An 18,150-nucleotide genomic window follows, 5' to 3' on the forward strand; every position below is an offset into this window, starting at 1 on the left:
GTTAAACTACTGCTCCGATACTGTTCTGCTTGTTTTCCTAACCATCTCAAAGAGTTATCTCTGTAATTCTAACATTTTGATTATTTACTTTATGCAGATATCACAAAGTACATTTGTTTATTTCAGATAAACAAGTAAATGGATGAAATTTGTAACAATTTGTACTTTGCTATGATTTATCCCATTCCCCTCATACTTCACCAGTGTCAATCATATTGCTCATTCTTTTTTCTCCAATTGTGGGAACTGATCTTTCACACAAATAGGTACAGTTCAGTATGGATACTTGAGTAAAGAAAATACTGTCAAAAAATGCTCAATTACAAAAATACCTGTTTCCATTGAGGAATATTGGTGTAACATTAATTTGTTAGGCTTTGCTGGAGCAGGTCAAGCTAATTAACATGCTCTAGGCATTGGGGAATTCCACAAGATATTTGTTTTGTCCTTAATAATGGATGACTCATAAAAACATGTGCTATTTATCTTAAAAAAGAATTCAAACAGATCTCTGCTTAAAACCTTTTAGGTAATATGGTAAGGTCCTACCGAGAAATTCAACGATCTAAAGACACATATTTTACATCTTAATCAGAGGTCAAACAGAATCCAAGAAGAACTGGATCTGGGTATTGGGTACATATTTTGACACATAAAAAACATAGAAGTAAACACAAATTAGCTAATTCTAACTGCTGGGAAACTAGGTAGGGGTATATTTTAGAATTTTCACCAAATGGGAGCACTCATCAGGCAGGAATTTGAATTTGGATTTCTGTGAATTCCAAATTTGTAAAATTTGTGGGTTTGAATTTCACCATGGCACATTGAATTCAATAAAAATCTGGAATTAAAACTACAGCCTAACTCTGACCATTTAACAACAGTTGATTCAATCCAATGAAGACTGAGTAATTCTGATCTGGAAGAGTATTGACACCAAAAAGGAGGTTTGAGGAGTGTCTCATTTTGAAGTTGATTTGCTTACAACCATTCAGTTTTCTCTGTTCTGATTAGGGTGAAGAATTGAAAAGTAAGCAAGAAAAACAGTACTGAATTATGTGTCTTGTCAAGTGATCCATGGTATCCTTAATAGAACAGAGTTGTTTGGTTATTAGGAAGCCAAGCTAAAGTCCAATGAAATTTTACAGGTAATCTTGCAATCCCACAGCAGAAAGCTGTAGTCCCATGAGATGGTAGTTAAAAGCTAGAATGTTCTAGCTTTAAGCCTGGTGAAAAGTGGAAATATGGGATTTTGGAAATTTATATTCTTCTTTATTAATCAAGGCACTGGATGTAAGAGCAGAGATGTAATGCTGGAACTATCTAAAACACGAGAAGGATAAGTGGATGGTGGAGATCTAAAGTTAAAACAGCAAGTGGTGGAGAAACTCAGCAGATCTGGCAGCATCTGTTGCGACAGAAACAGAATTGATGATTCAATGATTCTTCACATTGACTCTCCAGCACTTTCTGCACTTATGCCAGAGTACTGTGTACATATGACAGGTTGAACCTAATTACACTAACAAGTATACAGTGAAGATATACAGTGCTGTTGCCAGGTATGAAAGATTTTAGTTATGAGGATTCGATCGGCTAGGATTATTTTCTTTGGAATAAGGGGGTTGAGAAATATTTAATTGATGTGTGTAAAATCATGATGAGTCTATAGAGAGTGGGAATGAAGGAGATATTCCATTAGCAGAAAGGTGAGCAAGCACAAATTTAAAATAATTAGTATAAAGCTTAGAGGATAGCTGAGATCTTTTTCACTTCGTGAGTGATGATGTCTGGAACTCAGTGCCTGAAACGGGAGTAGAGGCAGCAATCCATATCACATTGAAAACAAATGTGACCTACAAGGTTAAGGAGCAAAACTAAGTGAAGGCTCGATAGCTTTTTCACTTCTGGCAAAGATACAGTAAAGGTTGTTAAAACTTATCAAAATTTTAAGCACAAATGTATGAATTTGATTTCAGTAATGGTTACCTATGTTACAAAATGATCAGAGTTTAACAGTCCCGTGTTACAGGAGCATCTGAAACTCAGAGTCACTGTACAAGAATCACTCAGAGATTACCCTTTGAAAACAAAAAATGCAAAACATTTTCTGAGTGTCACAAGGCCTTGGAACACTGTTCCTGAAAAGGGAAGCAGAGTCCTTGAATATTTTTAAGGTGGAGGTGGATAGATTCTTATTAAGCAAGAGGGTGAAAAGTTATCTGGCATATGCAAAAATATGGATTTGAGGTTATAATCGGTTCAGCCATTATTTTATTGAATGGCAGAACAGCCTTGAGGGGCTGAATGGTATCATCCTGCTCCTAATTACAATACCTTTATATCCTTGAGTAGTGGGTTGGGAGGTGGGACATTGTAAAATCAACAGGGATGGCAGGTGCACTGTTCTTAATATTTACGTAATCCAGCAGTGGTGGGAGAGGTGCTGGTGAGTCCATGCCCCCTTGGGCCAATTGAGGCCCAATGTTGCTCATTAATAGCAAATTAATGATTACTCCCTCCCATTGCTGGTACTTTACCGGTAGTGGGGAATGGGCCTTACCTTTTGGTGAGGCTGACAGGTGTACACTGGAGGCCAGTCTCTCAGGTCAATAAGGCAAAGGGTTACATTCTGCATGAGCACCTTGTATCCACTTTGTTTATTTAAAAAAATATATACTTTATTCATAATTTATTTGTACAGTATACATACATAGTCACTAAAGCAGTTCAGTTCTGTACGGTAGCATATAAAGAAACAAACAAACACTGGAGTTTGACTCTATTCATCAACCAAACTGAAGGCATTTCTTATTTGTACCCAACTTTATTTACATATATTTTAAGCGGGGGGAATCCAATAACTGAAGGGACCCCATGTAACTTTGGCAGAAAGACCTTAGAGGGTGGTCTTTCCCCACAGTGCCTTAGACGCAGTGGCCCCAAGCTCTAGTGCATTTCTTAGCACATAATCCCCCACCTTGGAATGTGCTAGTCTGCTACATTCAGTCAGGATCAACTCCTTGTTCTAGAAGACCAACAAGCTTTAGGAAGACTAAAGAACACCTTTCACTGACTTAATGGTCCTCCAGGCACCAGTGATGTTTGTCTCGGTGTGTATCCTGGGGAACAGACCATATAGCACAGAATCCTGCATCATGGAGCTACACTCGATGAACCTAGACTAAAACCACTGCATCTTTCTCCAGACTTTCTTTGTAAAGGCACATTCCGGAGGGAGATGTATGACAGTCTGTAACCCCTCCCCCACTCCCTGCCCACTACAAGGGCAGTGTGTAGTGGCACAGAGAGTCCAGCCATGCATGAAGGATCTCACAGCTAGTGCACTTCTCACCATGAGCCAAGCGATGCCTTGGTGATTGTTGGAAAGTTCTGTGATGATGCGTTCTGCCAAATGCTTTTGACAGTTCTGCTCAGGGAACAACTCGATAGGATCTACCTTCTCCTTTTCCTACAGTCTTGAGGACACTATGTGCTGATCACTGTCTGATGGACTTGTGGTCAAAGTGTTTTTCTTTGCAAGTTTCTCCATGATGTGGAACAATCCAACAACTTGGAGCATTCTGCAGCAACAAGGCCAGTCCCATCCTTCACAATACCGGAGACAGATAGAATCTCAGTACATATAAGTAAGGAAGACATGTTGGGTAGGCTAGATGTTATTAAGGTGGTCACATCCCCAGGACCAGATTGGATCTATCCCAGGTTGCTGAGAGAGGCGAGAGAGGAAATAGCTGGGGCCCTGACAGATATCAATGTAGAATTCTTAAACATGGGTGAAGTGCCGGAGGACTGGAGGTTGCTCATGTTGTCCCCATGTACAAGAAGGGTAGTAAGGATATTCCGGGTAACTACAGAGCAGTGAGCCTGACATCAGTTGTGGAAAAGTTGCTGGGAAAAGTGCTGAGGGATAAAATCTATTTATATTTGGATAAGATTGGGCTTATCAGTGATAGGCAACATGGTTTTGTGCGGGGGAGATTATGCCTTACCAACTTAATAGAGTTCTTTGAGGAAGTGACCAAGTTGATAGATGAAGTAAGGGCTATAGATATCATATACATTGACTTTAGTAAGGTGTTTGGTAAGGTTCCCCATGGTAAACTAATGGAGAAAGTGCAGGGTGTTCTAGCTAGGTGGATAAAGAACTGGTTGAGCAACAGGAGACAGAGAGTAGTAGTTGAAGGGAGTTTCTCGAAATGGAGAAAGGTGACCAGTGGTGTTCCACAAGGATCAGTGCTGGGGCCATTGTTGTTTGTGATATACATAAATGATCTGGAGGAGGACATTGTTGGTATGATCAGCAAGTTTACAGATGACACAAAGATTGGTGGAGTAGCAGAAGGCATAGGGGACTGTCAAAGAATAGAAGAACATAGATAGACTGGAGAGTTGGGCGGAGAAGTGGCAGATGGCAGAGGCAGGCATGGTAGATTCATTTAAGATGCGTCTGGACAGATACATGAGTAGGTGGGGTGAAGAGAGATACAGATGCTTAGGAATTGAGAGACAGGTTTAAACAGTAGATTTGGATCGGCTTAGGCTTGGAGGGCCAAAGGGCCTGTTCCTAGGCTGTAACTTTTCTTTGTTCTTTGTTCTTTGTACGTAGTGACTCTTAGGGTTTGTGCACCTATGGTCTATACACAGTGTAATGCAGCAACACACAAAGGTGACCATCAGGATGAGGGTGACACTGGGGACATTCCTTCCCCCATGTATCCAGAGCTTTGTACGTGGAGTTTGGTGGACACGGTCCACCTTAGACATCTAAATGAAATGGAAGACAGCTCCAGTGACTACAATGGCGTAGATTCTAGGAATGGGCCAGCACTGCGCCATGTACAACAGAGAGAGTACCTCACACCTGATGGCCAGGTTTTTACGTGCAGTGGAGAAGGACAGGTGATCCCAAAAGCCCAGTATCTGCCTCACCTTAGCGATAAGCTCCTCCCAAGTTTTTGCACATACCCCAGCCCCTCCGAACCTAATTCCCAGCACCTTCAGGTAATCTGTCCTGACAGTGAAGGGGATAAAGTATCAGCCGGCCCACCTCCCAAAGAACATGACCTCACTCTTGCCTCGATTTCCCTTGGCTCCTGAGGCCAGTTTAAATTAGTCACAGATGCTCATGAGTCTCTGCAGTGACAACGAATCTGAGCAGAAAACTGGGACATCAGCCGTGTGCTGGGAGGCTTTGATCTGCCGGCCTGGAATAGTCACCCCACTCTATACAAAACCCAAACAAGGCACGTCCCAAAGGGACCTTCTCACCCTTACCACCCCAACAGCAGCCTGTCAATCACTGCTCCCTCCCTCTTTGTTGAGGCCTTCCTGTTGCGTTCCTGGTAAGATTGCCCCCTTCATTGGATTTAATTCCTATTCATTGTTGCAGCCTTTGTATTCACAACAGTGGACATCCATCCTGATATCTTTATATTATGCATATCATTTTCTTCAAATATGCATTATTTTCAAATTATTATTCATGCATAATATACAAAACATTTCTGTCATTTGCAAACTCTTTGATTGTCCTATATTTGATAGTCTTAGATGGGTTGTACAGCCCAGGACACAGACCGGATGTGGTCATATGCTCCGTCAGCTACAGTGCTGACTCAAGCCCAGTGACCCTTTAGTTTAGCGCAAGGTTTATGCATTCCTTTAGGATACACAAACCCAGCAAGGGAAGTGGATAACAGAATAAACTAAGAAGAGTAAACTAAGAAATAATATAAAAGAAATAATATAAAAATAGTCCATTACAAGCAGTCAAGAAATAAATAATACTGGACAATAAGGAAATAGCAGAGAAACTAAACAAGAGCTTAGTGTTCGTCTTCATTGTGGAAAATGCTAAGTATCTCCCAGAAATAATGGCAATTCTAGGGACTAATTCTAAATGAGGAGCAGCAAGGTATTAATAATAGTTTTGGAAGTGCCAGCGTAATTCATGGGTGGGGGCACAGTGGTTAGTATTGCTGCCTCACAGCGCCAGGGACCCGGGTTCAATTCCTACCTCAGGCAACTGTCTGTGTGGAGTTTGCACATTCTCCCCGTGTCTGCATGGGTTTCCTCCGGGTGCTCCAGTTTCCTTCCACAGTCCAAAAAAATGTGCAGGTTAGGTGAATTGGCTGTGCCAAATTGCCCATAGTATTAGGTGAAAGAGTAAATGTAGGGGAATGGGTCTGGGTGGGTTGCTCTTTGGAGGGTCGGTATGGACTTATTGGGCCGAAGGGCCTGTTTCCACACTGTAAATAATCTAATCTAATCAATCGGATTCAATGTGAGTAAATCCCCTTGAACTGATGATCTATAGACTTCTGAAAGAGATGGTTGTAGTGATAGTAGATACATTGGAGATCATCATTCAAAATTCTACAAACTCTGAAATGTCTTTGAAGATTGGAAGATGGCAATATTACTCCACCATTTAAGAAAGATGTGGGAAAAGAAACTACAGACCTAATAGCCTAATATTAGTAATCAGGAAAATGTTGGAATTTGTAATAAAGGACTCAATAACAGAACAATTTGAAAATAGCAGTAAGGTTGGGCAGAGCCAGCATGGATTTATGAAAGTGGCATCTACTGCCCCCTCGACCATGACCCCCCCCCCACCCCCCATCACCAAACCATCATCTTCCAGACCATACAGAATCTCATCACCTCAGGAAACCTCCCACCAACAGCTTCCAACCTCATAGTCCAGGAACCCTGCACTGCCCGGTTCTACCTCCTTCCCAAGATCCACAAGCCTGACCTCCCTGGCCGACCCATTGTCTCAGCATGCTCCTGCCCCACTGAACTCATCTCTACCTACCTCGACACTGTCCTATCCCCCCTAGTCCAGGAACTCCCACATACGTTCAAGACACCACCCACGCCCTCCACCTCCTCCAAGACTTCCGTTTCCCCGGCCCCCAATGCCTCATCTTCACCATGGATATCCAATCCCTCTACACCTCCATCCACCATGACCAGGGCCTCCAAGCCCTCCATTTTTTCCTCTCCAGATGTCCCCAACATTACCCTTCCACTGACACTCTCATTCATTTGGCCGAACTGGCCCTCAACAATTTCTCCTTTGAATCCTCCCACTTCCTCCAGACCAAAGGGGTAGCCATGGGCACACGTATGGGCCCCAGCTATGCCTGTCTCTTTGTTGGCTACGTAGAGCAGTTGATCTTCCGTAATTACACCGGCACCACTCCCCACCTCTTCCTCCGCTACATTGATGACTGCATTGGCGCCACCTCGTGCTCCCGCGAGGAGGTTGAGCAATTCATCAACTTCACCAACACATTCCACCATGACCTTAAATTTACCTGGACCATCTCTGACACCTTCCTCCCCTTCCTGGACCTCTCCATCTCCATTAATGACGACCGACTTGACACTGACATTTTTTACAAATCCACCGACTCCCACAGCTACCTGGATTACACCTCTTCCCACCCTACCTCTTGCAAAAATGCCATCCCATATTCCCAATTCCTCTGCCTCCGCCGTATCTGCTCCCAGGAGGACCAGTTCCACCACAGAACACACCAGATGGCCTCCTTCTTTAGAGACCGCAATTTCCCTTCCCACGTGGTCAAAGATGCCCTCCAACGCATCTCGTCCATATCCTGCACCTCCACCCTCAGACCCCACCCCTCCAACCATAACAAGGACAGAACGCCCCTGGTGCTCACCTTCCACCCTACCAACCTTCGCTTAAACCAAATCATCCGCCGACATTTCCGCCACCTCCAAACAGACCCCACCACCAGGGATATATTTCCCTCCCCACCCCTTTCCACCTTCCACAAAGACCGTTCCCTCCGTGACTACCTGATCAGGTCCACGCCCCTCTACAACCCACCCTCCCATCCTGGCACTTTCTCCTGCCACCGCAGGAACTGCAAAACCTGCGCCCACACCTTCTCCCTCACCTCTATCCAAGGCCCCAAAGGAGCCTTCCACATCCATCAAAGTTTTACTTGCACATCCTCTACATTGGGGAGACTGGGCGCCTCCTAGCAGAGCGCTTTAGGGAACATCTCCGGGACACCCGCACCAATCAACCACACCGCCCCGTGGCCCAACATTTCAACTCCCCCTCCCACTCTGCCGAGGACATGGAGGTCCTGGGCCTCCTTCACCGCCGCTCCCTCACCACCAGACGCCTGGAGGAAGAACACCTCATCTTCCGCCTTGGAACACTTCAACCCCAGGGCGTCAATGTGGACTTCAACAGTTTCCTCATTTCCCCTTCCCCCACCTCACCATAGTTCCAAACTTCCAGCTCAGCACTGTCCCCATGACTTGTCCTACCTGCCTATCTCCTTTTCCACCTATCCACTCCACCCTCTCCTCCCTGACCTATCACATTCATCCCCTCCCCCACTCACTCATTGTACTCTATGCTACTTTCTCCCCAACCTCACCCTCCTCTAGCTTATCTCTCCACGCTTCAGGCTCACTGCCTTTATTCCTGATGAAGAGCTTTTGCCTGAAACGTCGATTTCGCTGCTCCTTGGATGCTGCCTGAACTGCTGTGCTCTTCCAGCACCACTAATCCAGAATCATGTTTGACAATCTTGTTGGAGTTCTTTTAAAAAGATTAAACCATCCGAATTGGTAAAGAGGTATGATATAGTGGATGTGATCTTTTCAAATTTTCAGGAAGCTTTTAAAGTCAGAGAGTCATAGAGATGTACAGCATGGAAACAGACCCTCCGGTCCAACTCGTCCATGCCGACCAGATATCCTAAATTAGTCTAGTCCTATTTGCAAGCACTTGACCCATATCCCTCCAAACCCTTCCTATCCATATACCCATCTAGATGCCTTTTAAATGTTGTAATGTTACCAGCATCCACCACTTCTTCTGGCAGCTCATTCCATACATGCACCATCCACTGTGTGAAAAAGTTGCCCTTAGGTCCCTTTTATATCTTACCCCTCTCACCCTAAACCTATGCCCTCTAGGAAAACAGCCTCTCCCTGTAGCTCAAATCCTCTAACCCTGGCATTGAAAGAATCCTATACAAGAAGAACAAAACTGAATTACATGGGATTATAGAATATGTTGGCATGGATAGAGAACTCATTAGTGGACAGAAAATGGAGAGAAGAGACAGATAGGTCTTTTTAAATTGGCAAGCTCCGACTGGTAGGGTATCATCAGGGTCAGTGCTTGAGCACCAGTTATCAATCATTTGAATGTGGGGTTTAAATGTAGTATTTCCAAGTTTGCAGAAAGACGAGATGGGAGTGGGAACTATGAGGGAGGTGCACAGTTGCTTCAAAGTGATATGATGAGGATAAGTGAGTGAACAGAAGGGTGGCAGCTGGAACAGAATGTGGAGGAATATCCACTTTGATTGGAAAAATAGGAATACAGAGTATTTCTTAAATGGTGAGGGGTAGTGTTGAAATTTTGGATGTCCTTATTCCTGGATTAACATGCAGTAATATCAAGGAGATTAAAAGTCACATAGCATATTGGCCTTTAAGGGGTTCATTAGCCATGATCATAATAAATAGCGGAGCAGGCTATTGACATACTCCTGATCCTATCTTTATTCTTGTTCCTGGTGAGATCACATTGTGTATTTTGTGCTGTTTTGGTCTCCTTACCTCAGGAAAGCAGTGTAACAAATTCCTGAGTTGGAGACATTTTCATTTGTGGAAAGATTAAATAGACTGGGCTGATGGTTCCTGGAGTTTAGAAGAATTAGAGGTGATCTCATTCAAACATACCCATTCTTACAGGGGTCACCACAGCAGTTTAGAAAGGGTTTTTTCCCCTTAGAAGTGGATTTTGATCTAGAAGACACAATCTTAGAATGAATGACAGGCCATTAGGAATTTCCTCTTCAGTGGATGGTGGGATTCTTTCCTACAGAGGGCCGTAAAGGCTTAGTTGTTGAGTATGTTTAAAACTGAGCTTGAAGATTTCTATATATTAAAAAAAATCAAGGGCTGTAAGGATAGTGCAGTTGAAATAGAGATCAGCCATTATTTCATTGAAAGCTGGAGAAAGCACAAAAGGTTGAATATCCCATTCCTGTCACTTCCACAACTAATTGACTATATTTTGTCCACAGCCATCCGATAAGAATTTCATTCCATTTTCCCAGATCTTCCATTACATCTACTTTGATAATGCCACTTCCTAGTTCCCCAATTGAGGATTCTCACCCCAATCTGCATCACTCATCTACTCAATAAGTGAATGCTCAGAAAATGCAACAGCTACCTTTTTATACTGGATTAGTGGTGCTGGAAGAGCACAGCAGTTCAGGTGCTGCCTTTTTATGACCTTCTTAGCCACAGTTCAAAGCATCAAATTCCATTTCCAGATCTGTGATTTACTTATACTCCTTTCAGCTGAGTATAAATATATATGCTGCTTTCAGCTGAGTATAAATATATATGTTGCTTTCAGCTGAGTATAAACATATATGCTGCTTCCCTGCACTGGGGAGAATAAATGCAAATTGTGTGACATTCACTCAATTCACAATGTGACCCCAGAGCTTTCATTTCCCCAGAACCTGTCATTTCAATTCCCCATCCCACTCTGACCTTTCCGTCCTCTACCTCCCACATTGTTACAGTAAATTTCACTGTAAGCATCTTAATTTTTAATTTGGAACTTGACAGCCTTCTGAACTCAATATTTAAGTTCAACAATCCCAAATCATAAACTAGCCCTCATTTGGTGAATGACAGTTGTTCCTGATGATTCTGCTATTCCTGCTTTATCGTTCTATATGTATTGATCTATATTTTGTTCTTTTGCCTGTTCCATTAGCATCTCCTTTTGCCTTGCAACATCATCCCTTTTGCCACTTAATATCTTCTGCCTTACTACAGACATTTCCTTTCGTTCTTTTCCCACTTCCAACTTATCCCTGCTGGTACTTGTTTAAAGTTTGTAACATCACTAACCTTTTCAGGTTCTGTTACAAAGCAATTGACGGGAAATGTTAATTCTATTTCTCTCTCCACAGATGCTGCCTGACCTGCTGAGTATTTTCAACATCCTCTGATCTTATTTCAGATTTCCAGTTTCCTTTTGAATATGCTTTTATTATTTTGAAAGTGATATTTATCAGGAGGTGATTTGGTAAGGAATGGCAGCAGATTAAGAGTAACCAGAAGCCTTATATTGCAGCTGGTACCTGACATTGAAGTGCTGATCTCCCACCCTGTCCAAGAAACTGTAACCATCATATTTACAGCAGGACCACATGCAGATAAAGACTGGAAGTTAAAATAACCTTAGCATCGAATTTAGTCCAATAATTACTCAAGGCAAGACTGAAGTGTTTGCAGCTACTCTCAGTCAGAAGTGTTTGGTTGATAGTCTACCTTGGCCTCCACCTGAGATGCCAGCCATCAGAGATGTCCCTCTTCAGCTGATTTAATTCATTCCAAGAAATAGCTGAGCACACCAATACCATAAAACCTACAGATCCTGCCAGCATCCCAGCTGTAATGGTGAACATGGCTCCAGAGATAGCCACACCCCTAACCAAGCCATCCTAGTACAGCTGCAGCACTGACATCTAGCTGACTGGATATGTTCTGTCCATGAAATGCAAGATGAATCCAATTCAGTTAAATATCACCCTACCAGTCAGTTCTCAATCAGTAGCAAAGTGATGGAAAGTGTCATCAACAATGCTATCAAGTAGAATTTACTCAGTAATAACCTGCTCACTGATGCTCAGTTTGCATTCCACCAAATCATCTTATCTCTCATGTCCAGACAACATTATCACCTTGGTCCCAATATGTATGAAATAGCTGAATTCCATGTAGGAAATGAGAGTGACCAATCTTGGTACCAAGACAATACTTGACCAGGGTGAGCCATCCAACTCTAACCAAACCTGAAGTCAATGGTAATCTGGGGAAATCACTTCATTGACTCAAATATTACCAAGCACAAAAGACGTTCATGATCTCTGGAAGCTAATCTTCTCTACAGTAGCTCATTGTTGCAACAATTCCTGAGGGCAGTGTTCTGGACCGATCCATCTTCAACTGCTTCATTTATTTTATCAGTGATCTGCCCTTGATCATAAGGTCCCTTCCAATCTAGGTACCATCCAAAATGGAAATATATCTCTGTTCCTTCACAGTCACAATCCTGAAACTGCCTTCCAGTGCCAGAACACTATTGCCACGTGGATCATAGTTGTTCAAGTATGTTATTCTCGACAGAATGAGAGGTGCATTAAACCCTGGATTTACTGTGAATGAAGAAAACATTTTTAAAAATGCAATTTATTCACATAAAACTGCAATAGAGTTAGAATTGGTTGTGAAGAGTTATTATTAAAAATTTCCCACAACACCAATTTCCATTTCTCTCGGAAGCACGGTTTGGTTGCATCATGTTGTTGGCTAGGACTTTTTGCATAGCTGCAGCATATATCCAGCGCCACCCCAATGGATTGTCAAGACTCCACTAATTTGAATGATGGTGGACAGGAGGAGTTCTGCCATCCGTCAGACCTTTCTTTATTCCAGGATATGAGCATCGTTGTTTAGACCAACATGTATTATCCATCCTTAATTGTACTTGAGAAGGGGTTGGTGGATCACCTTCTTCAACTGCTGCAGTCTATTTGATGTAGGTACACTTCAAAGATATTACAGAGTGAGTTCCAGATTTTGTCCCAACAACATTGAAGGAGCCCTGCCATATTTCCAAGTCAAGACGGTGAATGGCTTTTAGAGGACGTTGCAGGTGTGGTGTTCTCATCTATCTGCTGGCCTTGTTTTTCTAGGTGATAGTATTTGTGGGTTTGGGATGTGCTGTCTAAAGAGACTTGGTGAATTTCTATAGTGCATCTTGAGGATGGTACACACTGCTGCTTCTGTGTATCAGTAATGGAGGGAATGAATTTGTGTAGCTGTGCTGCTAATCAAGGATGCTACTTTGTCCTGTTTCTTGAATGTTGTCAGAGCTGCACTCATCCAGGCAAGTGAAATATATTCCAACACATTCTTTACCTGTGCCTTGTAAATGATGGAAAGGCTTAAAAAAGTTGGAGGTGAGTTCCTCACCACAGGATTCGAAGCCTCTGACATGACCTTGTAACCACTATATTTATATAGTTAATCCAGCTCAGTTTCTGGTCCATGGTAACCCCCAGGATGTTTATAATGGGAGATTTAGCAACAGTGATGCAATTGGATGTCAAGTGACAGTGGTTAGATTCTCTATTTTTGAAGATGGTCATTGTCTGGCACTTGCGGGCTGTGAATATTACTTAGGCGAAAGTGAGGACTGCAGATGCTGGAGATTCCTGATGAAGGGCTTTTGCCCCAAACATCGATTTTCCTGCTCCTCGCATGCTGCCTGACCTGCTGTGCTTATCCAGCACCACACCCTCGACTGTGAATATTACTTGTCAGCACAAGCATGAATATTGGCCACATCTTGTTGCATTTGACATTAAAGTGCTTCAGTATATGAAGAGCCACAAATGGTGCTGAACAATATGCAATCATCAGTAACATCCCCATTTCTGACCTGATGATGGGGGAAAGTTCATTGATGAAGCAGTTGAAGACAGTTGGGCCAAGGACACTACCCTGAGGAACACCTGCGGAGATGTCATGGAGCTGAGGTGACTGACCTCCAACAACCACACCTATCTCCCTTTGTGCCAGGAATGACCCCAACCAGCAGAGAGTTTGCCCCCGATTGACTGCTATTTTGATGGGGTTCTTTGATGCCACAGTCAGTCAAATACAGCCTTGATGTCAAGGGCAGTCACTTCTATTTGAATGAGATAGGGAGATTGAAAAACAAAAAAGTGTTACAGAAAATAATATGCTACTTTAAAGTGAAGGGCTGAGCAACAAATTGCAGATTACTATGTAATTGCTTTTTGAAACAAAGCTTATTGTGCAGCTGTACCTTACGACAACAGGTCAATTATAAGCTCCAGGCAGTCCTTCAGAAATCAATACATGTGACAGAAAGGCAGCAAAGGCAAATGTCCCAACATCCATGTAGTTACAGTAGAACTGCAGCCTGAAGTAGGTCCATCTGAGAATTTTAGTATAAGTAGCGAAATGAAACAATCATCCCAAAAGTTTTATATCAGAATTAGAGGTTAAATATTTCACATGTATCTGAACTTCACGTAAAGCAAAGGAAAGCATCAGAACATGCATAAAATCTGTAGGAACAACCCTGGGTAAATGGAGTTGAGATGCAAATCAGCTCTTAGCTAACTGAATGACAGAACAGGCTCAAGGGATTGAATGACCTGTCTTGACAAAGAGAATCGAGATGGTGACAATCTGCATGTGTTTCCAGTTAAAGTGTACCTTTGGTGGAGTTCACATGGTTGATGTTTTCTGTTACAGTTTGTATAAATGTAGTATGTAACAAATTGAATGCATGTTTTGCTTGAACTATCAGCTTTCTGGCAATGGGCAAGGGGATATTGTTGAACAAAGAGTTCATGCTTTGATGTGATTCCTAAAGAATGGTATCTCAAATCATTGCTTTGACTTTTTTCCCACTGGCTTCTCTTGGTTGCCTCTTCCAGCTCCATTGGCTGCTTTCAGCCTCAAGTGTTTTGGCACTTTCCTTCTATTTTTATTCATAGAATGCCTATAGTGTGGAAGCAGACTATTCATCCTATTAAGTCCACACCAACCCTCCAAAGAGAATCCTATCCAGACCACCCCCTCCATCCCACCATTTCCTATTGACAATCCATCTAACCTGCACATCTTTGGACTGTGGGTGGAAACCAGAGCACCCAATTGAAACCCACGCAGACACAGGGACAATGTGCAAACTCCACACTGATAGTTGCCCAAGGCTGGAATCAAACCTGGGTCCCTGGTGCTGGGAAGCAGCAGTGCTAACCACTGAGCCATTGTGCCACCCCAACATCTCTCTGGCTTTAAGAAGAGATCTCTTTGAATAATGTTTGGGCAGAAGTGCCCCACCACTGGTTTTAAGACACAAGGCAAACTGTTTTGTACCCGAAAACAATCTATATATTTGTTTTTAATCAAATTCTAACATTTTATACCACTGATGCTAGTGAGAACTACTGTTATGCTTCTGGGAGGCACAGAGGAGTCGTTAGCCAAAGCACAGGATGCAGCCAACCTTTACGCTTGACACCATAATTTGCCTTAATTTCTAAGTACTGTGGCAGCTATCAGGAAAACAAGCGCTGATATACACATTGCCTCATTGGGAATTGGTTGAACATTGCAAGAATTTTTTTCTACTCACCTAAGGAAACAAAGAAAGTCCTATTAAGATTTCACTTTCATTTCAGCAATGGCAAAGTTGATGAACAAGTTGGTCAAATTAAAGATTTTTGAAGAGGCTTGCTGAATGTATATATACATTAATTGGAGAACCACTGGAGATGTCCCCAGAATTGCTTTGGAACAGAATGACAGTGCATTTATAATAGTTGTTAGAAGTTGACTTCTTACTTAGATTGATCAAAGAAGGGCATGCTGAAGAGAATTGGGATTAAAAGATTTTGGAAGATATTAACATTACAATTTCATTTTGTTTAGAAGTTGCTGATAAGATGAGTTGTCCATTCATACTTCTTACTTATTTGTGCCCAATCAATAAAATCTGTCAATTCATTTTATTATATTCTTCATTCCTTTGGACCATTGTATGGACGAATAATAAATATGACTTACGTGAAGTTAGATCTGATATCTTTGAATTATATTTGCTATATTTTTTAAGTATTGCTTGAAGATTTATCAAATCATTATAGTTACACATTTCCTTCCAAACTGGGATATTGCCTTTAAAAGAAAGACTATGTCAGTGGTTGTAATTAATATGTGAAAGGTCAATGTTAAGAATTGGAATTAGAACTTGTGAGAATTTTCTTCGTGCTGAATTTACAATATGGATACCTGACAGGTGAAGAAACCTTAACAAGGTATTTTTGTCAGCGTGATATTTATTAATTACATTGTGACCAATTCTGTTGACCTTCTGAAAAGTAATTTGTACTACGATTTACTGTTAAACAGACATTGTTTATTTTTTGTACATCATTCACTACATTTTTGAAATAGCAGATCATTTAGAATAGAGATGACTTAATGATGCCTATTAATTTGGGAAAAAAATTGTCTTGAGAAAATGCAAAACATATGTTAAAGCTTCTAACTCCGTTCTCTCCCTTCATTTTAGACGCAAAACATTATGTACGACATGATCTCAGACCTAAACGAAAGGAGCGAAGACCTTGAGAAAAGGATTGTAACATTGGAAAATAAGTTAGAGACATTAATAGGGAGTATCCAAACTCTGCCTGGTCTGATTAGCCAGTCAATCAGCCAACAGCAGAGGGAGTTCTTTGAAACTCAGATGCAACAGTATGTCCACCAAACTGCCTGCAGTGCTGAGCGGTCACGCTCATCGACCAGAAGGAGAAGGTCCTCTTCGACAGCCCCACCAACTTCATCGGAAAGTAGCTAGAAGTGAACATTTTAACCACAAGAACGAACTTTTTTTTTGCCATCATATGGTTGATATTTTAGCTTTTATTGTAAAGCCCTAACGATACTAAACAGTGTCATCTGGGTTCTGATATCAGAATCCAGGGAACCTGACAAAAATATTTTAGGCCAAAAGGAGTGAATTTTCTCCTTCAGTTGCACAGTGAATGCACCGATCCTGCTATCTAGATTGTTTCTTCTGTACAATTTACTTGACTTTTTACTCACGCACTTCAACTGACTTTACTAATATATAATATAATAAAAAGAACTTTCTGGATATTTCTGGTCGGTCAGTTTAAGCCCTTCACTTCATGGGCACAACTGTAACAGAACTCAGGTGCTCAACCAATAATGAACAAGGAAATGTACTTTGTTCCAAATGCGAATATTACATAAATAATGCTTTTTAAAATACAAATGAGGAACACCGTTTATTAAATTGTTAAACATAAACAATGTTCACCTTATCCCAGAATTTAAAAGAAATGAAACGTTTTATACATATTTATTGAGAAGACTGTTAAGACCAGACTGTTACAGTGGAGTTTATTAGTTATCATGCACACTTTATCTACTAGCTTGTGATTTATCTTAAATCCATAAATAAAGAGAAGTAAGAAAAATTCAAGAAGGGAGTGTTCATAGAAAGCACAGAGAGATCCACGTAGTAATGCTGTAACTATACAATGTATGCTGCAGAAGTACATTCAATAACTGTCAGCATCACAATGTTGTCAGGATAAGTACCTGCAACATAGAAAGCGTTTTGCTGGAATTAGATGCCCCAGGGCAGAAGTGATCATCTGCAGAGTTGGAACAGCAAAAACATTGCCCTATCTGAGGATTGGAAAATTGAGGATAAGAACCAGAGCAAGAAAAGGAAAACAGAAATACTTAATGAGAGAGAATTGAGATTGGTAGTGGGAAAGAGCTTTGCTCATATTCTGCATTGTATCCTGTAATTAGTTTTCTTTATTCCAGGAAGAAGACATTGTAGCATCTGTTGCTGAACAACACATGAAACTCTGATCGATGCCAACAGTACATATTTGGTTTGGTTAACCCATAAAGACAACTAATATGTTTTTATTTTTGGGTCAATTTAGGAAGTGTTGTAAATTATTTGTTAAGATGGTAATGCATTATAATATTTCACTAAAATTTAACAATGTTAGTACTGCCTATGGTCATCAGGTTGTAAACCTTACTTGAGAATGTCATCTAAAATAGTCCATTATGCTCCTCAATGTTAAGATTACAAGTTAGGTTGCACTGGAATTCTTATTTTTAAATAACATTTGTGTTGAATACAAACAGATTTTAAATTCCAACAAAGGATTCTATGAAGGGCAACACCTGAAACATTGACTTCTCCACCTCCTGATGCTGCCTGGCTTGCTGTGTTCTTCCAGCCTCCTATTCATCAACCATGAAAATATGAGGGGCAAGTTGGCTACAATGGATTGAGGAGCATGTTAATACATTATTACAGAAGACGTATTTAATATGGTTTCCACTAAACCTGCATTCCTTTAAATCTTAAAAAAAACAAGCTTTTTGAGTCAAGCGTGATTGGCAAAGGAAAACAAAGATTGTATT

The 18,150-nt window shown here is 41.5% G+C and overlaps 1 protein-coding gene across 1 annotated transcript in view; it reads left to right on the forward strand.

Moving 5' to 3' along the window:
• kcnn2 (potassium calcium-activated channel subfamily N member 2) overlaps positions 1 to 17,504 on the forward strand; it is a 233,654-nt gene extending 216,150 nt beyond the window's left edge. The window contains exon 9 of the mRNA XM_072583977.1: positions 16,241 to 17,504. Coding sequence (XP_072440078.1) covers positions 16,241 to 16,528 — 288 coding nt within the window. The 3' untranslated portion in view covers positions 16,529 to 17,504. The remainder of the gene's footprint in view (positions 1 to 16,240) is intronic.
• The last annotated feature ends 646 nt before the right edge of the window (positions 17,505 to 18,150 follow it).

Source organism: Chiloscyllium punctatum, chromosome 2 (genome assembly GCF_047496795.1).
Source record: "Chiloscyllium punctatum isolate Juve2018m chromosome 2, sChiPun1.3, whole genome shotgun sequence".
Taxonomy (NCBI): Eukaryota; Metazoa; Chordata; class Chondrichthyes; order Orectolobiformes; family Hemiscylliidae; genus Chiloscyllium; species Chiloscyllium punctatum.